Source organism: Halyomorpha halys, unplaced genomic scaffold (genome assembly GCF_000696795.3).
Source record: "Halyomorpha halys isolate HHAL.00 unplaced genomic scaffold, Hhal_1.1 Scaffold999.1, whole genome shotgun sequence".
In the NCBI taxonomy this organism is placed as follows: Eukaryota; Metazoa; Arthropoda; class Insecta; order Hemiptera; family Pentatomidae; genus Halyomorpha; species Halyomorpha halys.
In genome coordinates this window covers 719,930-732,703 of record NW_027106312.1, presented here as the reverse complement: position 1 = coordinate 732,703, position 12,774 = coordinate 719,930, and the positions used below count along the sequence as shown (strand labels likewise).

The 12,774-nt window shown below is 28.9% G+C and overlaps 1 protein-coding gene across 1 annotated transcript; it reads right to left on the bottom strand.

Annotated features, from left to right (window-relative positions):
* Positions 1-1,328: 1,328 nt before the first annotated feature.
* LOC106687705 (POC1 centriolar protein homolog A) lies at positions 1,329-11,128 on the bottom strand. Its single transcript, XM_014431734.3, has 10 exons — positions 10,821-11,128; positions 9,999-10,101; positions 9,786-9,919; positions 7,508-7,662; positions 7,231-7,430; positions 6,335-6,454; positions 4,878-5,030; positions 3,363-3,465; positions 1,611-1,783; positions 1,329-1,538 (listed from the first exon to the last, which is right to left on the bottom strand). Exons 1-10 carry the CDS (start codon positions 10,982-10,984, stop codon positions 1,446-1,448), a joined length of 1,398 nt encoding a protein of 465 aa, XP_014287220.1. The 5' UTR covers positions 10,985-11,128; the 3' UTR covers positions 1,329-1,445.
* Between the last annotated feature and the right edge of the window lie 1,646 nt (positions 11,129-12,774).

Genomic DNA, 12,774 nt, shown 5'->3' with positions numbered 1-12,774 from the left:
TCTAATAGATAAATTAAACTATTAGTTAAACAATAGTATGGGTATGGTTCATAGTTCAATGGAAATATTTAAAAAACACTGAAACAACAATGCATGTGAAACAATGGATATCACTAACGAAGTACAAGAAATATTCACATATTAATCCGCATAATCCGACATGATTTGAAAATTGTAACATATAACTTTATTCTATTCCATGATTCATATTTAGAATTGAAAAGAATTTGATAAATAAACAGGACAAATGAAAAATATTTTTACAGATTGAAAATAAACTTCCAAAAATATGAATAGTAATATAGATGTATAATACGAGGATAAAAAATAACTATGAAAGATAATGATTAAGAAAAAAATATATCTAACTCTAAGGAGTGAATCATGATTAGGAACTTTCAAGTCAAAACTGCATCAAACCCTCCAAACCATAAATGTCTCATGTGAAAGAAGAAAAATGTTTCAATTCATTATGATTACAAATGGCTGTTTGAATACAGAGCAATATTAGTGAAATCTGAAATATTCAACAACTGTCCCATCTCTATAAACTGTCCCAAAGCTATTAGGGTTGTCAAAAAGTGATCACAGTCTAAACACATAACAATATAAGTTACATATATGGAATATATCAAATTTTTTTTTTTTGTCAGATATGCCACACTACTCATGCAAAGCTGCAATAGAAGATAAACATTTGAAGTATGTAGGAATATAAACCTTTCTTGGAGAGTTAATATAAACAACTACTGGATAAGATGGAATAAGCTTAATAAAAAACAAAGAAGTAAAATAAATCATGCTATATTAATATTAACTAATAAGTTACAAGATAAAATTAACAAGCGTATATTTCATTTTGATTTTTCGAAAACCTAATTATTAGGTTCTCAAATAAAAACAGTAATTTAATAGTTTAAAATTACACAAAAATAGTCAAATATGCCATAAATCTTGATTCGGTGGTATGGTGTTAGCTAAAAGGGTCTGTATAAAATTGAATTCAGTTGATTCAAGTAATGCAAAAACATTGATGCTTTCACACACCTCAAACAATGGAAATAATTTGGTACACAAATAAAAATATGTTAATGTACAATCTTATTTTCCAAGAATTTTCACTCATTGCCAAGTGCAAGTAAAATTTTCATAACCCATTTAATACCATCCCAGAAAAGTAAAGTTTTATCAGAAGTGACAATATAATACAAATCTAGAATAAATACAAAACAATTTTCCATAATAAACACTTTAAAAGTTAAATATCTTTACGAAATTAAAACTAATTAAACAATTACTCTTTGTTTCGAGATTCAGAACAAAACAGAATTGCTTTAATACTTTATTACATACAAAATTAATACTAAACAGTTTATTACAGATATTATTCAACATACAAAAAATTAAAACTATGATCACAGACATTTTCATCAAATAAATCTATCTTACAAAGGCTGTTCATTATTGACATTCATCATGCACTCCATTTTAGAAAGCTTTTCTTCAAGTAAGTCCATTCTTTTCCTAAGTGCTTCATTCTGAAACCAATCAAGTGATTCTTAAAAATATTAAATCCATAACATTGTAAAAATTGATTGATCAATATTTACCTCATATGTTAGTGACTCCACCAATGAGAGTACAGTGTTGTCATTGGAACATCTTGAACATAAATCGTCCTTAGCAAGGTTATCAAAATGGTTATTTGTTGATTCAGCTTCCTTAGAATTATTTTCTGAATGTTCCTTTAAACTACCAATATCATCTTTGCTAGATGAGTTAGCTGAAAATTAAAGTATTCTTGTACAAATTTTAAAACAAAAAGGGTATTAAAATCTAATAGTTGTAAAATATAATATTCAGGATAACAAAAGTAAAATATAAATATATATAGTTGAACATAAAACTTATTTGCCTTTTTTTGATCGCAACCCTGACCATCTTCTCATATTTAAAATACAAATAAATCTAATTTAATTAATCAATCAAAATAGATAGCTTAATTTCTGCACAATTTACCAATGGACTATATTTTTTAATTCTCTCTTCAAAGAGACTGAAAAGAAATAAATACCTGGGAGGCACCCAGGATTATAACACTAATTATAGGCACTAAAGATGGGGACTACTAGCTAATTTAATAAAAACCATTAATTTTATATAAGCTAAACTTTTTTTTTTCCATTATTATATTGCCTCGGTTATATCCGATTGTTTTTTTTAATATCCCAATAACAAGGCAACAAATCAGCTTTGAAAATAAAAAAAAAATTAATATTAGTAGTTATTAATGTCAGTATCATTATTCCTATTTTTTTTTCTCAAGGCAAAAGCTCTAATAGGAGTACAAATCTCTGGTCAGAGCTCAGAGCTCTTATTCTATAACTTAATATTGATAAAATGTTATAAAAAAAATTATTGTATTTATTATAAGTAAAATTAAATTGTATTTTTGTACAGAAAAATTATGTTTCAAAAAGATACTTTTTATGCATAAACATTTGTTTTCTTTTTAATGGATATAATCCTATAGTCATTCATTCAAGAAAATAGAAATCAATTAAGATAAAAGTTCAGTACACACAATGTGGGAACAGTTTCAACAGAGGTCCCCTAACTATGGCCTGCAGGTTAACACCAGCCAGTTTGTTTTAATTACATAATGAAATTTCTTATGTAAACAAACCATAGAAAATAATAACTATTTTATTGAAAGCCAGTTAAGAAACACAATAACTGATACACATAATAAAACATTTTAACAAATATTTTAACTACAATTAATGATAAGAATGTTAGTGCGATGAGGTAACTTTAGTCTAGGCTCTAGGAGTTAGTGGAGGAATCAGTGTAGCTCTTAGCCAAAAACGTTTAGAGACATATGCATTGTGATTTTGGATTTCAGTTGCAAAGGGGTGAACATTTTTTTAACTCTATCTCCGTTAAATAAAATAATGCAGGGCTTAATGGTCTGGCTACCAGTGACATAAAATCTATACAGGAGGAAGTTTTTTATACTAGCTGTAAACTAGTCATTATAAATTCATCTATGGACATCTGCTGCAAGGGGAAAAATCTTATGTACATCTTAACATAAATGAATGAAGTATTTTACTTGTTAGAATGCTATATAAGAAAAAAGAGTAATATAGTAAATATTTCAAATACTGGTAATAATTGAATGATGGTCAAAGTTTAAGTAATGAAATATTTGGAAGGTGAAGTCATTTTTCCTTTTGGGGATTTTTATAACTGAAAAAATAGTTTTTGACACCTTCCTGTTCAACTAACAATATGACCGAGTAGTTATTAATGTTCAAAATCAAAACATATTTCATATGGAGAAGTAAGAAATTACATACCTTGATCTAAATCAGAAGGGTTACAACTATAACTTTCTGCATTATATTGTCTTTCAGGTTCCGAAGATGAAGTGTCTTCATAATCCTTCACTGAATAGATATCCTAAAAGAAAATAATTATATAGATTTCGACCACCACCTACAGGCCAACCGTAGCAAGTTTTTACAGTAAGTCTTACCACATTATTTTTTACATATTAACAATGGTATAAAATTAAAATTTTAAATGGACAGTATCAAAATACATAATTTCCACTATTAATCATCCACTAAGAAAAATTAATTCAAAAGGACTCACAAAAAATGTTCTAGGTGTACGTCAGGAGGGCGGAAACCAGATAGGTTAACTATCAATCTCCCCTTTCACTGATTTCACTAGATTCTGGTCCTTAATATTTGAAATAATTTTTCAAGTGGAAAGAGTTTGGAGATTTAAATAATAATAAAAAAATCTATTTTTGATCTTAAACTTTTTGACCATATGGTTAAGTTAATATCATATGATTCTGAATTGACTTTGAAATTGAATTGTTTGTTTTGTTTTTATATATATATATTTTTTTTTTTTTTTTTTTTTTATTTTATTAACCCTTATTGATTGTATGTCATTTCCCACATGACAATAGTACTTTTTCGCTGCAGTCGTATGCCACGCGGGAGGTGACAAAGTGAAACATGTTGAAACTCCCTGATGTTAAGTTCTTGGGGTCTATGGTGAAATTGTTTTGGGGATCCATGGTAGATTTGTTTTTGGAGCTTGTGGCTGATACAATTTTAAGTTTTTGGGCAAAATACAAAAACAATGTTTTCCGCCTATCAAAATTACATTTCGTAAGGTTGATACATTGTAACAGTTCACCGTCAAGGTGTATACATATGACAATTAAACATGGCAGTTAATACAACTGTTAGTCCACTTGCATTACTTATACTACCCTCTCTGACATTAAAATTATCTTGATAGTTAATACTTTTATAATTGTAACTATCAAGTAGTTATACCGTGGTAGTGGCTAACATTTTTGCCGCAATAACTGGAAGAGCAGGATAGTTCACTGTCAAGGCCTATACATGTGACTGCTAAAGTAGCAGTTACTTCACTGACTTTACTTCTACTATTAACGATTACACCAAACACAATGCGACATTACTGTAACTATTAAATATTTACACCATTTTTCAAAGCACTGAGCAGGTATTTTTTTGTTGGAAGAATCGGATAGGACTGCTTATTAGTTAAGTATCCGTAACAGAGCAATTGGCATCTCCAATTATATATACTGCCTTTTATCAGTAAATAATTATTTGAATCTCATATAGGTGAAAAATAAATAATTTCTAACAAAAATTTTATTCTTAAAATACTGAATTTGTTTGCATATTTACTGGAACTACCTACAACCTAATGAGGATCACGTATAAAAACTAGTGACTGATAAGGGTTAACTAGTGAACAATCAGCCTTGATTAGAATGATTTTTACTATAATTGCATAAATACAAAATATATACATACCTCAATACCTGAACTACTAATGTTTAAATTACAAGTCTTAACACGTATTTTAGGTCTTTTTGTTTCAGTATTATTTGCTACACTTTCCCTTAAAGTTCTTTTAGTTTCTTCCACAACTTGCGGAACTTCAAGATTAGATTTCCAAACAAAAACCTATAAAATTATTACAAAAAATATAAGCTAGAAATTGCAAAGAATTAAACAAAAAGAAAACAGTTACAATTATAAATAAGGCTATATATATACAAAAAATTGTACTTTTATTAATTAGAGATTACATATTATTGATTTATGATTAAATCTTATAAAATCATATTAATTGAATTCCTTTTTATGTATCAAAAATTTGATAAAATATTCTTAATAGTTACATCAAAATCTTATTTTATGAATAAGTATGCAATATTCATAATGGTCTTTATGAGAGTATATATATTTCTACATTACATTGTTTAGGAGACTTGTACTGTAATAATGTATAAATACTTCTAATTTATAAGTCAGAAATATCACTTGTTATTTTTATTATTACTATTATTTTTGTCATAAGTTAATTCTTATTATATTTCATCACTACTGAACTGTTAACAGAAGAACCAAGGAAGGAGAAAGTTGAGATGGCTATTGGAAAATTAAAATATCATAAAGCAGCAGGAACTCATAATATTTCAAGTGAACTAATCAAGTCATGTGGAGAAGGTAGAGTTTCTAACAGTAGATTTTTAGTTTAAAAAATCTGAGATATAAAAATACTTGAAGAACGGAAAGAATTTATGTTTATTCCAATTCATAAAAAAGTCAAGAATTAAGGAAAACCAAAGAATCTTTCTATTATATGATATAAAAGATAAAATGTTATTTATCAATATAATGCATTAATATTCGATTTAAAATGTCTAATAAATCTTTATTTAAAAGAAATTATTCATAAATCTTAAATAATTCTTAATTTAGACTAATGAAATAAATTATAACCTTTACATACAAAAGATACACTTTCTTTTATCCTCAAAATAATAATGTTTTGTCAACACCATTAATCTTAATCAACTTTTTATATATTTTTCATAGTAATCACATTTAATGGTTCAATTTCCAATGTCTCTGTTTTGTTCATGTTAACTGTTAATAATTTTTTATTCTATTTTATAAGTGACGTAAAATATCACTAGAATAAATACTTCTTTTCAGCTAAAGTATATAGATGACTAAGTGTAACACGATTTTAAGAATTGTCAAATATTTAAAAGCTGATATGGCTATTAATTTTCCAGTTTCTGTTCCATTTGGTCAAAAAATAGACAAAAGTGATAAACTAATTCAGAATAAGTGAACTAGCAGTTAAACTATGTTTAGTGTGATACTTAAACACCATATTTATGAAAGAATCCTTTAGAAATGTTTCCAATTAAACTTTTTTATTATTTTTTATATTTAATAATTAAGAAAATAGTTACATTTTTATCATCAGAGCCAGTAGCAAAATAATCACCGGACTTCGAGAAAGCAACAGCAGTTACTGATTTAGCATGTGCTTCAAGAGTCAATATAACCCTTCCTTCCAGCAAATCAATGACCTACAGAAAAAACAATATATTTAATATACCTTCTTAAATACATATTTCAAGTCTTATATCTACTACTTTGTTTCTAATACTACGAAAGATAAATTTACATGCCACAAATATACTATTAAAAACATCAAATATTTGACAGAGAAAGTTTAAAATTAAACAAATATTTAAGATGTTAATGTAATTAGGCCAATTGACACCATAAATTATGAAAGTCTTATAAATAAGAATTTGAAAACTTTATTAAATCACAAAACGGAAAAGAAATGGTTAGTTATAACTTCTTTTTTTTTAAATGAAACATTTTATCGTAGAAAATTAATACAATCTCCAACAAATTAACGGCATTGAGTATGAGTGTTTAAGTATTCATTCATACAATATGTACAGAAAAAGAAGAACAAAAGATAAAACAAGAAAAAGAGAAAAAAAAATGTAAATAACAATAGTACTCACGTAAAGAAAAAAATGTTAAATAATAATAAAATACATAAAAGATAATACTATTATTATGTGTATGACATAATTATGTATCATGTATTACTACAATTCAGAATGAACAGAAATTAATATTTTAATCATAAAAAGGTTAGGCACCCCTGTTTTTTTTTATAGACAATTGGTGAAAATATACAATTTAAAAAAATGTGTAATAAGAAAAACTTATTATCATTTAATAAAATAGAAAAACAAAACAATCAGAGCTGATTTTGAGTATTCTGCAGTAAAGAGCATATTCTGAAGTACAATGAAAAATAAATCAGTAATAATGTATATACCTTATTTGTTGTATCTTCTGAACCAGTAACCATGAAACTTCCTGAAGGATGGAACGCAATAGAATTAACTGGCAGAGAGTGGCATGCATAATACTGAAGGAGCTTCATATTCCTAACATCATACAACTTGGCAACACTATGGGACATAGCAGCACCAAAGCAAGTACCGGAAGGATGAAAAGTAACATATTTTGGAATTCCTATAAAACATAATCGATCAGCATTAAAATCAAAATAGAAGACAAATAACTAATACAATTAAAGATAATATTTCTACCTTTAACTTCATTGAAAGTGTGAATGGATTTACTAGTTAGGGGATCCCAGAGTCGAATAGTTCTATCATCAGAACATGAAACAATCATCTTGTTATCTGGGGAATATTTTGCAATTCTCACCCAATTAGTATGACCAGTACAGGATGAAAAAAACCTAGGAATTTTAGAACATTAGGTGAATCAATTATTACAAAAATCTTCCAAACAAAAAGATCACAATTTATGAAAAATTTTCAGTATATATATTTTTTTTAAGTTAAATTAGAGATTAAAGTTAGATTGAACTTGATAAATAATGAATTAAGTCTTATTACTAATTTTAAAAAATATTTCACTTTAACTTAATTTTTTTTTTTAAATATATTCTGACCAGAGAAGTGAAGGTTTTTTCCTTGAAGATAGTAAGCTATTAACAAAAATTGATGGATGTCAGAAAGTTCTAAGGCCAAATCATAAACAGGGTATAGGAAAATATCAATATCATCCAGTCCTAAAGGTTTTCTTTAATATATATAATGGAACAAGAAGAGTTAAGTTGGGTTTTATCTTGTTAAAACAAAACAAGATTTCAGTTTTTCAATGCTGGGTCATATCATACATTCTTTACAACTAATCACTGTAAGTTCTGGATCAACATTTAAACCTTCTGCAATCAATCCATAATAAATAATTCCAAAATGCAAAAGGCATTGTCTTGTTTTCCAAAATGTCAGTTGTAGACAAATTTACACTCAATGTTGTAATTCCTCAGTGATCAACTCATGGAGAACCAACCACTCTTCATAAATGATTCACTGTTCCCAAATAAAGCAGATTTATGTAAGATTGGAGAACTCCAAACTTAATTGGAGTAGTGACCTACAACTTGGGAAACCCAACCACAACCCAAAGGCTGAAGCCCAGGCTGCTGCAGGACAACCTGTTATAAATTCTATATTAATCAGTTCTGTTATTGTCACTCAAAAATTTTATTTTATCTTAATTTCTTTTTTTTTCTATTCATCTTTTTCTTAAATTCACTTTCATTTTTTTTCCCATTCGAAGTCAATTATTTATTTTGTTAAATCTATAAACGTCATTGTTTTTGTTATTAACGTTTCTTTTTATCTTTTATTAAGAATTATTATTTTAATCTATTTTATCTTAATTTCTTTGTTTAACATTGTATAAAGTTGAGGGTGTCTTTTGTATGAGACTATACCCTCCCCCACAATCAATTGTTAAAAAAAAAATGTACCTCTTACTTTAATTAACCATGTAGGCCCACCAGGCCGATACGGTATAAATAAATGAAGGCCAACAATCTGGCAATTCTCCTAATTTGAATATATTTTAAGACTAATTATTTAGTTATAAACAAAGAATAATGTATCATCAATGATTAATTGTATAAAGGATACAAATTATATTTGTAAAAAGATTTGACCTGTGAGATGGCTGCGACAAATATTGATAATTTTTCTTTTTATAAATATATTATAGACCCACGAAAATTTTATTTAGTCCCTCTAAAATTTTCTCTTCCTTCTTTTGTTTGACACATTGACATGACAACATAGGGACATCTTGAATGTTTCTTCAAGAACAAAATCTGAGACCAATGGAACTAGAGCAACCTGGTTTTAACTCAAGTCCATTGTCAGTTTAAATATTTTGAAACCAGCAAAAATCCTTTAGAATGTCATACCAAAGCAATATAATTCAAAACTCATTCAAGACACTAAAGATTACAGAGTCACTGTCTTCAATAAAGCTATTGATTCTACTGTCTTCTAAAACAATCCTTTGAAATTCTTTACTTTTGAGACCCCAGAAATCATTAACACTGACCTTCATGAGTCACCCTTTTAAGCAGCATCCTTTCTAGCTTGACAACTCTGAAGATCCTCTCAGGATAGGAACGTTTTCCCCTGATTCCTCCAAAGAAACTTCTACTTTTCACCACTATTAATTTTTTTTTAAAAGTAATTAAAAATAGTAATAACAAAAAAATACTTTAATAGTTCTAATTCAATACACTTCAAATTCATATTATATATTAACAACCAAAATGTATAACTCCTTAAATATCTTCAAAGGTGATACTGATCCAACAAAAGTGAGATTACGAATAACCCTTTACGCAACCTCAGCTACAAAAAAGCATGCAGAAAAATAAAGGTATTTATGAGGTTCAGAATGTATCTAGAATATTTTTAGACCTTTTATTCACTCTTCTATTAAACCAATATTGAAATAAAAGATAAGTATCAAATAATAGGGACAAATGAACAGTACCTTCGTCTGGAAGTAACCCATATTTTTACACTCTTGTCATTTGAGGATGTCAACAGTCTTTCACCATCACGAGAAAACTCCACTGAGCGTACAGTACCCAAATGAGGTTTAAATTCAATAGACTTTCCTTGCACCTGAAGTAATTTTAACATGCTATAAAATAATATAACCGTATTTAAAATTATAAAATGACAATTCAGCTTAAATACTTACAGAAGAAACCCATATTCTCACAAAGTCACCCTGGGCAGAAGCAATATGAGTTCCATAAGGGGAATAGGTAACATAAGTAACAGGAAGCACTTTAGCTTTGTACCTAAACATAATTCAAGCAAATATTAGTATGCCAATCACTTCTGTAACTTTTTATTATCATATAAAAAGATACTTGGAGACATTTTACCTAGCTTTTCTAAGCAATCAACTACATAATTCAAAATTATCAATAATGAAAATTAATATGAGTTCTAACAAAAATAACCATTTTACCAAATTTTAAATATAAAATATATGAAATAGTTGATGGTATATAAAAATTGATACTTTAATGAAATAATTCATAAACTATTCAATTTTGTATCATGAAAAGTGTGAAGATATCACAGTTTTAAATATTTGCAACAAATTATCAATGCACCATTCAGTGTAACTGTCAAGGCTCATTATAATCAATAATTTTATCACTGTTCACAACAGTACAAGCTCTTAAGGATTTTTACTATGAAATATATTTATATATTAGTTTTAATACATAGAACAGAGACCAAGATTAGACAAAGCTTTCTTTTCATTAATTTATTCAATATTACTTGGTAGCTTTTGTGTACTAAACAATAGTGCTGAAAATGAATTATATTTAACTAAGAAGCCTCAAATTTTATTGGTCACAATTCAAAATTTCAAATAAGTGTTCTGATAAATTTGTTCAAGGGGTATAGTCCATTATCTGAGTATGAGAAAACAATATCTACAGCTTTAAACTTAAAAATAGTAAACATAGTTTCAAAAAAGTGCATCACTAGACCATTTTCTAACCTCAAGGAAGCTGTATTAGCAGCCAAATTCCAAACAAGAAATGAATTATCTTCACTGGAGGATGCTAAATTTTTTTCAGAAGGGCTAAAACATAAACTTGTAATTGAACCTGTATGACCCTTGAAATACTGAAGAAGGGCAGGATTTTGTTCACTAAATTCCATGACAATTTGTGCCACCTAACTCTTAAGGGTTAAACTTTACCAGACAACAACTAACTTCGCGGTTCTAGTGACCTTCAGCTTTTTAACATTTCTGATTTCAAATACCGAAGTATAAAGGAGGTAAACTTTAGTTCCAAAATCGTCCGCTGCCTGATAAGATCTATTCCTATTGATTTAGATCTATTCGATTGCTGTACAATACTAATAGAAATTCCTATTATTTATTTTTTTTTCTCAAAACCATCAATATTCTAAAAATCAAATGATTACAATATTTTATGGAAATGATAAATGTTTATTTTCACTCAGAGCTTGGCGGGAAAGAAGTCCTGAAGCTGCTTACTATTATACATCGTTACTGTAGGTAGCCGAATAGCGAAAATTGAAGGAGGTGCCCGATTCCCTATATCCCCAGACATAGTCAAATATATTATAGCCAAATATTCAAAAGTTTAATACGAAATGATATAGAAAGCAAACTAGCCCCCCCCCTTCCAATCATTACATCACCTTGCATTCAGCTGAAGGGATGGAGGAGACGGCACTCCACCATTCTCCTTTTGTCGTTTTGTGTCTGTTAATAATTAATTCTGAATAGTTAGGAAATAAGTTTTATAATGCTGCTTATGTACTTTCTTATCTGCATTTTCTGATGGATTTTGTCTTGTGTTGCTGTGGTCCTTAGATGAAGGTTCTTTTTTTCTCTCTGCTCTTGGACTGTCAATACAGCTTTTCTCTCCAGCTCAGCCACTTATTCTGCAAATGTGAATCCTCTTTAAGATCAGATTCAAGTTGAAATTGAGAAACATCGTGATAATTGGGGAGCACCCTGATACATTGACTGAGCAATGGACCAAAATTGTAGAAGCGCCTTCCATTAGCAGAGGATTAAGCCTAATCCTCGATACCTCCTTGGATCGTACATCGCAGTGGAGGTGTTCGCAGGGAGCCCAATTGACGCCCTCTAATATTTCCTGACACAGCTTTATGAGGGAAGCAGTTTAGAGAGAGTGAAGAAAATCCGGAAATAAATATTTGTTGACAATGTTAACAAATATGCTCTGTTTTGCTCGGGCTTAAGCAAGCCATAGGTGATGAGCTTATCCAAATTTTCATTCTACTTGATCATCGAATCTTCGTTGACCTACCGTCATCTTTCGGTGGCCTACAGCTACAGCTCTCCCGAAAAACTGCATCCTAAACTATTTTATAGTATCACCATCTTTCATTGCTTGGATGCAATCTCCATTCACAAGGGAGAGCTTCATTGCTTCCAGCTTCCTTTATTTATGACGATGCCCAAACTTTTTTGAGGATTCAAAGCTAATTTTCTTAAAAGTCCTCTGTACACAGTCAATTACTCTTTCTGCTGCAACCTTGTCACACACTGAAACCATCTGGTCATCCACGAACCATGTGAGGACCACATATCCAAGGATATAATTGAGCTTAAATCCATATTTACTTGCAAAGTCTTGCTCAAGAATGCGTTATAGATGGTATATGGGCTCCATGCAGCACTTTGGCTTCTTGAGTGAGCACATACATTAATCTTGATGTTATTTGTAGAGAGGAGAGTTAAAATCACATTTTTGAGATCCGGTGACGAACCTCTTACTCCGAGTGAGCTCACAATATAATGATGGCTAACATTACCAAAGGCACTGATAACGTCAATGAATTCCACCATGCAATCACTTTTCTTATTTTTTGCATCCTTTGATATAGAGTCAATAATTCTTTTTTCCAGATTTTTTATAAAATCTCTTTGATTCCTGTGAAAGGTGACC